A 13,546-nucleotide genomic window follows, 5' to 3' on the forward strand; every position below is an offset into this window, starting at 1 on the left:
GTTACCTTTGGTGGCTCCTGCAGCCCCCAGGTGGTAGATAGCAGCCAGGATGAGCCAGCAGGCCTTCTGTTCATCGGGGGAAATGCCTAACACCTTCATGGCCGTCTGCAGCTTACTGAATTGCTGTGCTGCCTTCTGCTTCTCCTCAGGCTGCAGGGATAGATGGGCATATTGGTGTCAGACTTCAGAGAGGCTCCCAGCATGTCCCCATGCTGCTGGACCCTCAGGGAGGGCAGAACTTGGGTACAGCCACCCATGGGGTACTATTGAGACTCCTCCTATACCCAAGGTCCAGGGCTTCCATCCAGTCCCTACTGCCCCCTCACCTTGGCCAATGGCATGATCCCAAACACATTATTCTCTGCCAAGTGGTTCAAGTGGAGCTCTGTCCTAGGGGTACAAATGAGGCATCAGCAAGGGGCTTGGTCCCTGGGCCACAACCATCTCCCTCCCAGGATGGAGACAAACAGATGCAGTTTCCAGACTCCAGCTCTACCTTTCCTATTTGGCTTAGATGCCTGGGAAGAGCACCAGCCTCTCTAGGACAGGTAACTCGAGAGACCCTGGAGAGAGGGTCCAGCCAGACCCATGGAAAGGAGCAGGGAACGTGCCTGAAGGACAAGTCCCACCAGGACAGACTGTGCCTCAGTTATGAGAAGAGCTAAAGAAGATAATGTCTGGGGCCAACGCTTGGCCCCATCGTTTATCCTTGACTAGTGAACAGACAGCAAGTTTGAAGGTCTAAAGGGAAATTCATGGCAGGGGCAGCCAGCAGGGCAGAGAGGGCCACCTGGGGGCACTGGAGAAGAGTTAGGCTTTTGGAACCAGGGTGGACTCATACCAGCTTAGCCCTAAACTAGTGTGTGACTGAGAGCAAGTCACCCACCACCTGCATCCTGGTGAGCTTTCCGCTCCAGGCCTGTCTTACTGGGTAACAGATTTCAGGAAGGCCCTGGGAACACTGAAGGGTCTATTGTAGCCCTCCCATACAGCAAGGACTCAGTACCCAGGCCAGGGAACTCTGATGGGCAGGGCTTGTGTCTCCCTCATCTCACCATCCCCAGGCCCAGCTGAGAGCCTGGCTGGCACTCAGTAGAGAAGGAACATACAGCACTGTGGGTAACCAGTCAGTGAGGTCCCAGAGCCCAGTCATGGGATGAAGTCCCGAGCCCCTCCTGCATCCTCTGTCCCGCCTCACCTGAGGGTGCCATCTCCACAGGCCAGCAGGTAGTAGAAGACATTGAATGTGGCCTCACTGGCAGGGCGTCGAGCCACACGGAGCTTCTCCAGAAGCATCGTCTGTAGCATAGCACAAGATGAGGAAGGAGGGCGGTGGTGGATCAACCTCCTCCTACCCCAGAGCATAAGGAACCAGGACCCTGATCCTCCAGCCCTAGGAATAAGCAGCTGCATCTTATTCCCAAGGTGCTCAACCAGCGACCAGGTCACGCCAGGGTCAAACAGGAGGCAGAAACCAGGGGCAGGTAGAAGAATATGGGCCCAGCTCCTATAGGTATGTCACCCTGCCCAGAGCCTGGGGGCCAGCCTTTCTGGAGAAATGGATGTTTGTAGGGAGAAAGATCAATTATCATGGGAGGAAGTCAGCCTTGGCTGAACCTTACTTGACTGACAAACTCTTCTGTGCCTGGTGACAGCCTGAGAGAAGGCCCTGAGCATGGCTCTCACATAGTGGGCACAGCCCCAGGATCAAGAGGGATAAGGAAATTGGGCAGGAGGCCTAGAGGGCAGCAAAGACCAGCCCTTCTTGTGCCAGGTCCATTTAATTGGGACAAAATCCCAGGAAAATGAGGCACTAGAGAGAGAATGATTTCTAGGACATGAAACTAGCAGCCTATTTCCCACTACCCTAAGGCCGGGGCAGCACCCCCTCACCTGAATGGAGGCTGAGGCCACCTGGCCAGCTTGGTCAAAATCCAGGGAGAGGATCTGGGAGAAGCGAGTGGCATTGCCATTCATGATGGTGGGGCTGTTCCCAAAGGCTTCCAGGAGGGTGTACAGAGCCTGCCACTTCTCAACTGCAGAACACAGGCCCAGGGGACATCAGGAAAGCCAGGGACAGCTTTCCCCCAGCTGTGGGCTCCAGAGGCATGAAGGCTTGGGGCTACTCAGACCAGAACTGCCCAGGGACAGAAGGGTTTCAAGGGGACAGAGAAGCCAGGGAGAAAAAGAGCTGCAACTTAGGAGGATCCTCCCTCCTGACCCCCCTCCTCATCCATTCTGCTTTCCCAGCTGTCCCTGCCTCACCGGAAAACACCTTGTTCCCGCTGGTGCCTGTGATGGTGGCTAGGTACTGCACCAGGTGCTGGCAGCTGGTGGTCTTGCCACTGCCACTGCTGCCCAGGAGGATGATAGACTGATCCTGACGGCTCATCAGCATTGCCCTGTATGCTGTCTGGGCCACAGCATAGATGTGGGGTGCCATGTCCTCCCGCCGGCACCCCTTGAACATGTGCATCACCTTGATAAGGAGAAATATGGAGGGAAGGGGTAGGCTCTTAGCTGGTTCCACCTGGACACCCTTCACCCCCAGGTCTACATTTTTTCTGAATTTTCACTCCAGGGGTACCCAGGGACTGTGAGGCCAAGGGTATGCACGGAAATGCAGATACTAGTCAAGTCCTAGACTGCATTAAAGTCTGCAGGAGATCCTTCTGCCCCACCCTTTGAAATAACTCCTCTTCCCAAGGTCAACCATGGGTGGACAGGAGCCCAGTAGACACTAAAGGGATAGGGCAGAGAGCAAGGGGAGGTGGGGTGGATGATGGGTGAGTAGGTCCACAAGTCAGCACAGTAGCCTGGAAGGAGTGGCACCTTCTCTGAGTATACGGCAGGAGCCCCACGGGGGCTGAGAACCAGCAGGCTGGGGCCAGCATAGGTGTGCAGCAGGCTAGCGCCATAGCGCTGGCGCAGCGTGTGGAGGACACTAGACTCGTTGAGGTACACCAGCGAGGCCAGATCTTCCAGACGGTCGCAGGAGGGAGCATTAGCCTGCATGGAACAGGATAGGCAGGTGGGCAATGAAGAAGCAGATCCTGGCTCCACCATAAAGGACAGGCCTGTCCTGTCCCGTCCACTGCCCTCCCTCCTGTTCCCTCCTTCAAACCTTCTCTACGTCATCCTCATCCACATCCAGGATGGCTCCATCATGGTCTAGCTTCACACGCACCTTCCCCTCAGGTAAACTGAGCTCCTCCGACTTGAGCTGACTGGCTGCAGAACAGGCACAGACAGTTGATCATGGGCCTGGGAAGCTTCTGCTACCCTATTTGGCTTCTTCTAGGTCTTCCCCTCCTCCCCTTGGGTCATTAGCCTCTCCTTGCTCACCCCTGCCCCCCAGCCCTTACTAGACCCAGAGGTATACCCGCTTCCAGCCCTAAGCCCAAAGAGTTCTAAATCTGTACCCAACCTCTTGAGACTCACCCAGAGAGAAGCCATCCTTATGGACCAGCCACACCTTCTCTGTCTCATACCAGGCTTCTTCAGCTGCAATCTGCTCTTCTGTTTTGGCCTATCAGAGGGAGGGGAAGAGCAAATAGTCAGACCCTACTCTAGGAGACAGGCAAGGACAGCTGGAGAGGGGAGGCAAGTGAGGGAAAGGGCTTCGAGATGAGCCACTGGGCAAGGAGAAAAGTTAGGTGGCAGACGCACAATGCAGGGACATCAAAGGTGTCAGAAAAGGAGGATGGGGAAGCCAGTTTGTGGTGGTTCTGAGGAACCTTAAGGATAAGGATGTCAAAGCTAGGGACCATACCAGCACTGAGGATGTGGAAGTACAGGGCACAAAGGGAATGCCCAGGAAAGCAGCCGCCCTCTGCCCCTCCTCCCTGCCAAGCCTGTGAAATCAGTATCCTGAGTCCAAGACCTAAACTTTGGGCCACAGCCAAGCCAAGCCAAGTGAGAGGCCTCTTTCACCATGCTAAGAAAGGCCATTTCTCCAGGCCTGGGGGAAAAAAAAGTATCCTCCTAGGACTTTATAGTACAGAATGATAGGTGGGTCCTGAGCTCTGACCTCAGACCTGAGGATGCTACTATCTGGGCAAGGGGAAAGTGCCTGGGGGGTACATGCCAGACTCTGTTCCTCCTCCTTGTTATGGTCAGCAAAGTCCCCTGCTTGGAAGGCAGCAGTTGACAGATCCAGTCAACACATTAATGCGCCACAAGGGCATAAGGCAGCTTGACCAGAAATGGGGGTAGGGGGCATGGCACTTCTTCATCTAACACAGGAAGGCACTCCCATGCCACACAGGTGGACACAGGAATGGGTGCAAAGGGGCTGGGCACCCAAGGTGGCCCAAAATGGTCACCAACAAGAAACAGGCATTCATAGGCACTGTTAGGGTATAGGCAATCAAACCTGGTGTCTCCTAAGAAGTACATTTGAGTTTGGAAGCAATGGTGCCTGGGGGAGCAGGGATAACAGGAAAGGAGTGCAGAGGCCATAGCCTGTTAGGTTCTTTTGTCATGTGTAGACAAAATGGCAGCCAAGTCACTCAGTGGCCCCTAGAACAGGGCTAGCCACCCTTAGGGCCAGCCCTTTGGGGAGCACTGGCTAGGAAGAACAATTAGTCACCAAAAAGACTCTCACTCTAGATGTCTCATATTTCTTATGAGACCCAAGACTGAGGCATTGACAGTACTTTGTGATAATGATTTCCTGGGTGAGGGATCAGGAAAAGATAAGAACACATAACAAGAGGGACTTATATTCTTTGTCACATTTCTTAGAGTTGAAAGAAAAGGAGAACTGGGTCCTACTGATAAATCCCTCTGGTGCAGATGGCCCTTTCCCCAGCTATGAAGAGGACTGGACCAGGGGAATTATCCTTTAATAGGATAATTGCTATGACGTTACCAGGGTTTTGATTTGTTAAAGTGAGGGCATTTTAAAAGGCTATTTTTAATATTTTAAGATAAACAAATTTATTTTCAAAATCACTACAATGTTTGGGTTTTTTTTCCATATCACGTGAGACAGGTGAAACCTTTGTCTTGAACAGGCATGTTCTATAGGCCAGGTGTAGGGAAGGACATCCAAAGGCCACCACCTGTCACTCACTCTTTCAGAGCTGATCTCACATTGGCCAGGAGGTGGAGACAAAGGCTGTCTCATCTTCAGGTGCCAGCCAGGGAGAGAGAGAATCAGATTTTTTGACTCTAACCAGAGAGTGGGTTAAAACACATAGAATTCAACTGGCCTTGGGCTCCATTGGTTAAGAACCGTGTGCCACAGAGGCCAAACATTCAGTGATGCACCCCAAGGGCCTAGTGCAGAGCTATGCCATCTCTGCTCCTGGCACTGCCTCCCCAGGGGCAACCCCCGACCCCAACATAGGGTGGGAGCCTGGAGGGGAAAGAGGCCTTACGCTCCAGCATGAGGCCCGAGCACAGACGCCAGCCCAGGCACAGGCCAGAGGTGGTGGGTGATCACTGGAGGACGCGGAGAACTTCTGAGGGGGATAGGAGCACCCTACCTGGCTGTGGGCAGGAGAGGCAGCTTCAGGGTCCAGCTAGCGGCAGCAAGCAAAAAAGAGAGAGAAAAGAAGGGTGAAGGCAAGCAGACCACTGGCATGTCCCCTTAGCAAGACCTGTGGGCCAATGGACTAGCAGTCTCCAGCTGCCAAGATACAGTGGCTGTCAGAGGAGCATGTCACCAGGACTCAGGAGGTGGCCTGGGCAGAAGAATTGCACAGTCCAGGAGAGGCCAGACCAGGAAAGTAAAGATTCAGTTGTTATCATCAGACCCCTCAGAGGAGAGATTCATGTGAGACAGTCCCTATGGCTGGGCAGGAGTCTGCCACTCTGCCTCTGGCAAGTTTCTCCTGGGTTGGCCATCCATTCCAGCCTGAATTAGACTCCCTTTTCTGTGTATCTGCCAGGTCAGGCCATCTCATCCAACCCAGATTCTGGGCCCCTTGGAAGCCTCCCACCTTATCTTTAGGGCATTCCTCAGCCCAGCTCCTCTATGGCCACCAATCAGCACAGAGTTGTCCCCTCACCTGGAAACACACACCTAAGGGGATGCTACTCCCCATGTGAGGGCTGTCACTACTATATCCGGAACCAGGCCACCACTAGCTCAAGTCTAGGGCCCCTTCCTCAAGCCCTCTGTACCACTCCTGCTACTCCCAGGCAGGCAAACTGACCCCATGACAAGTGCCTCACTCTATACAGGTCTAATCTAGAGGCCATCAGCCACCTGCCTAAGAGCCAGAACACTGTGGGCAGACTCTGGGGACAGCCTTGTCCTTTCTGTCTCTGCCTTGTTACTTAAAGCCCTCAAAGTCCTTTCTGACATGAAAGGAAGACAGCCAGCCTGGGATGTGGCCTGTTAGAAATGGGTAAGAGTTAAGAGACCCCCCCCGCCCCGGATATGGCAAACTAGGGAATCAAAAATGGAGAACATGCCAGACTCTCCACCTTGCTACCCACCAGGCCCTGGCACCAAGGCATTTTGCCAAGATAGGAGGACAGGGCCAGAAAAGGAAACTGGACTCTCAGCCAAAAAGGGCCCCCTCCCATATGTACAATTGTCCCTAGAGGGACAATTCTCCATAGAGCCCTTGTCTCATTTCTTTAAGCAGAAAGCCAGTGTGAGGGTCTATGGACCACCATGGAGTCTCCTTTCCATAGTCAGGCACTCCTACACACAAACAGTCTGGCTGCCAGCCTCAGAAAGAGGAGGGCCAGGGACTGGGGGCCCACACACAAGAGAGGTGGCATTACAGAAGCAGTGAAGATCCTCTCAAGCCGCTGGTGGGCTTCCTCGGCAGGGCTCAGCTGGACCTCAGGGGCGGTTCCTGTCTAAAGGTTAAACCACTATTAGTCCTGGCCCAGGGAACAGTGGGGTCAACACATGCCAAGCTCCCAGCCCAGAAAGCCACTGGGACCCGATGGGAAAGTAGAGGAGGGCCAGGGAGACAAGCTAGGTGCCAATTTGAGTTTTTAAACTAGCAGATGAGAATAAAAGAACAAGTGCCTGGGAGAGCTGGGGTTTTTTTCCCTACCATCCTAACCATCACAAGCACCAAATGGCCCTATTATGCCATTTGTCCTTCTGGCCTATGCCCCAGACCAAGGTAACAGGTGTCCACTGTCCTAGTCAGGACATGTCTTAAGCCCCAACTCCACCCTAGTAAGAGGGGAGGGCAGTAGCTCAGGACAGGCACGTGATATTCCTGGCTACTTATAGGTACTCCCAAAGGACTGAAGTTGAGCTCCTGCCCTGCCCGTTAAGCCAGAATGCTCCTGCCAACCCCTCCCTGTATGCCAGGAATCACCATAGTGCAGGCCAGGAGGGTGGGGGGAGCTGTAGCTGGCCTTTTTTCTAAGTACTGCAGTGCCCAGGGAGAATGGAGAGCAAGGCACTTTCCAGGACCCTGGCTCCCAGAAGGAAACAGAGAGCAAGGGCCTCCAGGACCCTCAGGCTCTGCCTCTAGCATCCTCCTGGCCCCTCTCTTTCTAGCTACATAGACTGTGAAAGCACAGGAAGTGAAGGAAAAACCTGATGTCTCCCCACTCCTTACACACCCCAGAAACCTCAGCAGGGTCTAGAAAATGAAGAACCTTAAAAAGAATGGTCTCCAACTCAAGGACCAGCCAAGCAGCCACCACCTTCCTCAGGGAAGGGCTGGACTGGTCAAGCTTGGTCTTCCCCCTGCCTCTTAGTCTCCCACCAGAGGACACTTTCTGGGAAGATGGAGTAGCCCCAGACCCAAAGAGCTCACTCTGCCCATTTACCACCCAGGCACAGGGCTCCTTCAGGGTCCTGATGGGGCAAGGTCTGAAGAAGGCAGAGATGACATTAATAACAACTATCATTAGCATCACTGTCTACACTACCATTTATGGATCCTCCATGCTATGGACCTGGCTTGGCACATTACCTGCATCATTTCTAATGTTCACAGCAGTCCTTCAAAGCATTATCCTTTATTTGTAATTCCAAAATCCACAAAACAGAAGATTTTTCTCAACTATTTTGGTGGCAAAACCTGTTGATCTATTATCCCTCAGTACAGACATTCATGGATTTGCTCTGGGAACAGCTAAATGTTTGCTGCTTATGATGTATACTGTATGACACTGTAAAATATAAAATTTACTAATAGCCAAAATACTTCTGGCTCCCAGGGCTTTGGAGAAGGGATTGTGGACCTGAATTACCCCACTTGACAGACAGAGGCTAAGAGATGGTCCGATGAGGACAAATGGCTGGGAGTATAAGCTGACTTGAGAAAATACTGTTTTTTTATGAGGCACTTATCTGCTAAGAATCTGACCCTCAGTTTGAGATCTGGGGCCTCAAGCTGGCACCATGTAGCTGGGGACCAGGCCCAAACTCCTATGGCAAGGCCACAGCATGCATGCTGGTTAGCAGATCCTATTCCAGCCATAGGGACAGAGCCCAGACCCAACCCAGGGTTCTGGCATTCAGTTAAGGAAAGCCACACAGCCATGCAGCCCCTGCCATGGACTCATGACCCTGGACCAGCATCTGTCATTTGGGACATCGTGAGGCTTGCGGAAGCTGGCTATGAGGGTAGCTGACCCTCAGGCAAGAGTGGCAAGAGACATGGGAGGTTAGTGTCACACTCAAGTACCTCCTGCTGCACACCAGAGTCTGGTGACTTGGACTGCTGCTCTCCTGTGAGGTTTGACTTCGGGCCAACAGAGCCTGGGTCCGCCACCTCTCTCGGCGGGGCCGGGGAACACTGCTTCTCTGGGGTTTCAGGCTTGGCTGCCTTCTCTGGGGCGTCCATGAGGTATGGGGAGCCTGGTTTCCCCAAGGAGCCTGGCTCCTGGCCGGAGGGCTTCTCCCCCTTCCCAGGAGACTGCTTGCTACGGGGCTTGTGGTCCTTGCCTCGGCCCCGAGACATCAGGCCCCGCAGGCCCGCTGAGAGCTCATCCTTAGCTGCCTCCTTCTTTGCTTCAGGCTTTGGTGGAGTAGGGGGAGGAGGAGGTGGAGGAGGCGGTGGTGGCTTGGGACTAGAGGCTGCCTTTTCTCCCTTCTTGCCTCTAGCTGGGTGCTCAGGGGACTTGGTCCCTCGGCCTGGAGGCTCCTTGGAACTCACAGGCTCCTCACCAGGCAGCACCTTGCTCACCACCTTCCTCACTGCATTTGCCACTCGTTTCCGGGACAGGCCCTGAGTCTCCTCATTAGGGCTCTCTGTTGAGGCAGCCCCTAGACCATTCATGGCGAGTGAGGGTGCAGGGCTCTTGGTTCTGTGGGAAGTCTCTGAAGGTATTGGGCTGGTAGCAGGCTGAGGACTCCTAGGTGGACCACCACTGTCCTTGGAACTGCCCTCTAGCTATAGTCACATAAATATAGGTACACATCAGCATCAACCCTGCACTCCCACTCACCCCATGAAAAGGAAGTAAGAGGGTGTCATCTCACCCACCAGACAACACAAAGCTCCAAGAGGCTATCTGGGGAGTCCTCTCTGTATCTTCCAGATAGGACAACTGCATCTAAGAGTTTGGCTTCTCTTTCCCACAAAGCTCAAGCAGGTATTGTGATCACTTGGTATCTATACCCAGACTGAGCAAGGAACTGGAAGATGCCAGTATAGAGGCCTAGAGACCCATGGATACCCCAGAGTTACTGGCTTTATCTTAGGATGGCAATCAAGCCCCAAGACAACTAAATCCTACTCCCTCACAGTTCATGCACAGTAGAGATGGGGTGTGGAGAGGTCAAACAGCCATGTCCAACCACTAATTCTCGATCTAACTCAGGACTTCCTACATTTATAGTCCCTACTCCTTTTGTCACCCAGTTTTCTAGGCAGTCAAACCCAGAGCCTGCCCATTCTGAAGAAAGCAAGAGTCAGGTGTTCTTCCTGGCTCCAAGGCATGCCAAGCCTTCTCCCCCCAGCAACTCAGGCCTGCAGCCACTGTCTACCCTTCACCTACATTCTCAAGGGCTGCAGAGTTCCAGTGCTGGTCCTGGAAGCTTCCGCTTCATCCTGCTTTCTGCCAGTCTCTTTTCAGTTTCTCTCTTGCACATTTCTCAAGGGTTTGGAAACCTTCTAGTTCCCAGAGAACATGTATGGAATGATGGGAGGAAGAGGTGGCAGCTGAGGCCCACAAACAGTTAAGCACTTAAGTGGTCACAGCTCCACTCTACCCTGGAGTGGGCCCTGGCTCAGCCGCCAGTCTCCCAGCCTCTGGGAACCCAAGAGCTCCACGTGGGGCACCCACCCTTCCCCCACACTCTTCTGGGAACTGTCTGGAAATACAAGAGACTGCCACTGGGAGGGCCACGCTGGCTAATGGTAGGGCAGGGTTTCCTGCAAAGCCAGACACATTGCCTGGGGGAAGCAAGGTCAACCAGGGGACTCCTCTCTGGTCAGGCAGTGCCTTGCCAGTAACTAAGCTGTGATCAAGTCTGCATTCCCTGCACACAAGGACCTTAGCACTGGGCTTTATGAAGGTCTGGCCGTCATGCCTGTTTGCATGTAGGAAGATGCTCACAGAGTGACAGACCTGGGAGGTGCTGCCTCTGCCTGCCACCTGGAGAGGTTGCCCCAGCTCCTGAGCAGAGCTGAGGCAAGGGACTTAGTCCAGGCCTTAGTTATAGGGAGGCTCTGCTGCAGGACTGGAGGAGTGTTTAAAGGTGGCTCTTCTTCAACCTCTCAGTCCAAGAACGTTCAATGGCATGCCAGGGCACTGCGGAGCTGGCAGTGGCCCTAACTGCTGAGTCCTATTCCCTCTCCCTCCCTCTTCTGGTTTTCCTTCCAAACCCCCTATCCAAAGATGATGACAATAACATGATAGAATTGCTAACACACAGTACTTCCGTATGCCAGGCACTCTTCTAAGCACTTTATATGTAATTTTTGCAAAACAGAAATCTAAGCTACTATGAGCCTCCTCCTTTATGTATCTCAAACACACCCCTTTGAAATCAAAGGCTGGCCTTGCACGACTGTTTGCAGATCCGGAGGAAGCCACAATGCCTGGCTAATCAAATCATCCAAGGAAGTAGAGACAGCTGGGACAGCCACCATCTGGGGTTATGAACCATGGATCTGATCTGTGATCTAGCTTGCCCCAGAGCCCTGAACACCTCTGTCCCAACTACCTACAGCTCTCTCCTAACTACACATCCTTGGGCCTGGCCTTTCTCCTTCTAAGAAGAGGACTGCTTTATTTAGGGTCTCTATCCTAGGGTGGTGGGGGCAGGGGGCAGCTATAACCACCTCCAAGGTGCCTGCACTGGGCAGCTGACAGGGTCCTGGAAGGGACAGCAGCAGCTGCAGTGAAATCCCTCTGTGCCCTTGTGTTGTGCTGCCCAGAGCAGGCTGCGGAGTCTGAACAGCTGAGCTTGAACTCAGTGTTCCCCAACCTGAGAGTGTGCCCACCTAAGCCCCTCCATTCCTAAAGGGTTCAGGAAACCAGAACTAACAGCAGTCAACTAAAGAGGTCTGGGGGAAGTTAGAGGATAGCCCCCAAAGTATCTTGGCTTTCCCACCTTTCTCACACGACAGGCTAGCATGGCACACACTGCCTTTTCTTCCTCTTTACCAGCATTCCCTCTAGTCATGCCACATGGAAGAGGACCCTGTGTCTCTCCTTACTCCTTGGAAATTGCTTCACAGGCCAATCTAAGACTGATGGGGACAGAGGTAAGGCCAACCCACCTGAACGAAAGCGCACACACACACACACACACACACACACACATTTTTCGGGGACCTCAAAGAAGCACTTACAGCCCCTTCCTCCTTGCCGGGAGGGCCAGGTTTGGGCAGAGTTTTGTCCTCCTCTTTAACCTGAGGGATTAGACAAAGAAGTCATTTGCAGGTCAGGACCAAAAGATGCAGTACTAAATGGCCAGGCCTCTCTCTTCCTAAGAGGCAGAGCTCCTGAGTTTACAGCAGTACTGGGGCCAGGGAACAGGCAAAAGATTTCCTTTCCTCTAATCAAAATTGCCCACGGGGCTGGGGTTGTGGCTCAGCGATAGAGCATTTGCGCCGCACGTGCGAGACCCTGGGTTGGATCCTCAGTACCACATACAAATAAATGAATAAAATAAAGTTTTTTTTAAAAAAATTGCTCAGGGACAACTTCAAGAATGAAGAGTCTTTGTGGAGGCAAAAGTCCAGTATCCTGATGCTTAGTGACTAAGCCACTGTGCCTAAAGGGGCTGTCTAAAGAGGTGCATCTACATGTGACATCATGGCCTTGGCTACACATGCTAGATAGAAAGATTTAGCTAATTCAACTCATGCTAAACTACAGGTCATTCCCAGTTCAGACAAGAAGCGATTTGAACAAAAGGCCCCTGATCTAGTGACTGAGGAGGAGGAAATAACCCTAGTGTGGGGTGCCTGTTGGCTCACAGAATTCAGTGTAAGTGAATGGGTGGTCCCCACCAGGGTGGCTCTGGCTTGCTTCTAGGTCTTGTGTCATTTTCCCCTTGTTCATAACCTAGTGCCCTCCCAGCCGAACCGCTGAGATCAGACTGTAAGCAGGCTTTCATTTTTGTGTGTGGTGCTGGGGAATCAAACACAGGGCCTTGTGCATACAAGGCAAGCACTCTACCAACTGAGCTATATCCCTAGCCCCCGAGACCATAGCAGGAAGTAGGGCAGATATTTTTCAGAAGGACAGATATTTTCCAACCTCACGGTCACAAAACTGCCAGCCATGCAACTAAGGGAAGGAACCCCAAGGTTAGGGGCAGGGTATAGAGGAAGGAAGATGCCTGAGCTCTGGACTTTCTGGCCATCAATCTGTGCTAGAGCCAGAGAGCTGGCTGGCTCCAGTCAGATGGGAGACACAGTGTCAGGGGCAACAGCAGACTCCATAACTCTGGGGAAAAGGGACAGGCAATGTGGAAGCTCTGAAAATTCTTTCAATTCACTGACTCAAAATGGACTCCAAGGGGACAGGCCCTAAGTTTGGGAGCGCCTTCTCCTCTCCTACCTCACAACATCTCTCCCTCCCATCTCAGGTCACCTAAGCCTGTTACCAGCCCCACCCCACCCTCAGCATGCCTTTCTTGGGGGTAGGAGCCTGGGAAGAAGACCTTGATTCCTAATGGAAAAGATACTTAGAAACATCCAGAATCAATTATCTACTTGGGGGGGGGATTCTGTTTTTAACTAGGGTCCATGGTAAATTTTGAGCTCCAATTAGCAGTGCCTGGGGCACTAGCAAGCCTGATGGCTGCTTCAGCTTCAAAGCTGCATCTTGTCCACAGAGCTATGTTCAATGGGCTCAAGCTTCAAAGTTAGTTCACATTACCATGGACAGAGGGAAAAGGCAAATATTCATCAGAGAGACCACATTGCTTTAGAAACTGGGGTTGATGCAGTTAAAGGGAAGGAAGGGTGGTGAGGGAATAAAGAAGAGTAGCTAGGTCTGCACCTCCTGCTCCGCACCAAGGGCCATTGCCCCCCACCCCACCCAAACCCAGGGATCACACCGTGCATTAACCCCACCCCATACACACACACACACAGAGACTCCCAGGTTAGAGGACAGCAAGTGTTCTCAAAACACAGACACACTTGTC

General features: G+C 52.8%; 1 protein-coding gene across 16 annotated transcripts in view; it reads right to left on the reverse strand.

The window, feature by feature from the left end:
• Positions 1 to 13,546, reverse strand: part of Myo18a (myosin XVIIIA) — a 98,736-nt gene that overhangs the window by 42,713 nt on the left and 42,477 nt on the right. For 5 of the 16 annotated variants that reach the window (XM_076870903.1, XM_076870906.1, XM_076870890.1 and 2 more), the window contains 9 exons: positions 5,493 to 5,528; positions 3,442 to 3,529; positions 3,125 to 3,231; positions 2,833 to 3,009; positions 2,266 to 2,479; positions 1,894 to 2,036; positions 1,199 to 1,299; positions 327 to 390; positions 6 to 150 (listed from right to left, as the gene is read on the reverse strand). In XM_076870903.1, coding sequence (XP_076727018.1) covers positions 6 to 150; positions 327 to 390; positions 1,199 to 1,299; positions 1,894 to 2,036; positions 2,266 to 2,479; positions 2,833 to 3,009; positions 3,125 to 3,231; positions 3,442 to 3,529; positions 5,493 to 5,528 — 1,075 coding nt within the window. Of the gene's footprint in view, positions 1 to 5; positions 151 to 326; positions 391 to 1,198; positions 1,300 to 1,893; positions 2,037 to 2,265; positions 2,480 to 2,832; positions 3,010 to 3,124; positions 3,232 to 3,441; positions 3,530 to 5,492; positions 5,529 to 6,744; positions 6,823 to 8,621; positions 9,330 to 11,738; positions 11,799 to 13,546 lie in introns of those variants that run through there. The other 11 variants (XM_076870893.1, XM_076870894.1, XM_076870895.1 and 8 more) reach the window with 6 other exon arrangements.

Source organism: Callospermophilus lateralis, chromosome 11, assembly GCF_048772815.1.
Source record: "Callospermophilus lateralis isolate mCalLat2 chromosome 11, mCalLat2.hap1, whole genome shotgun sequence".
Classification (NCBI taxonomy): Eukaryota; Metazoa; Chordata; class Mammalia; order Rodentia; family Sciuridae; genus Callospermophilus; species Callospermophilus lateralis.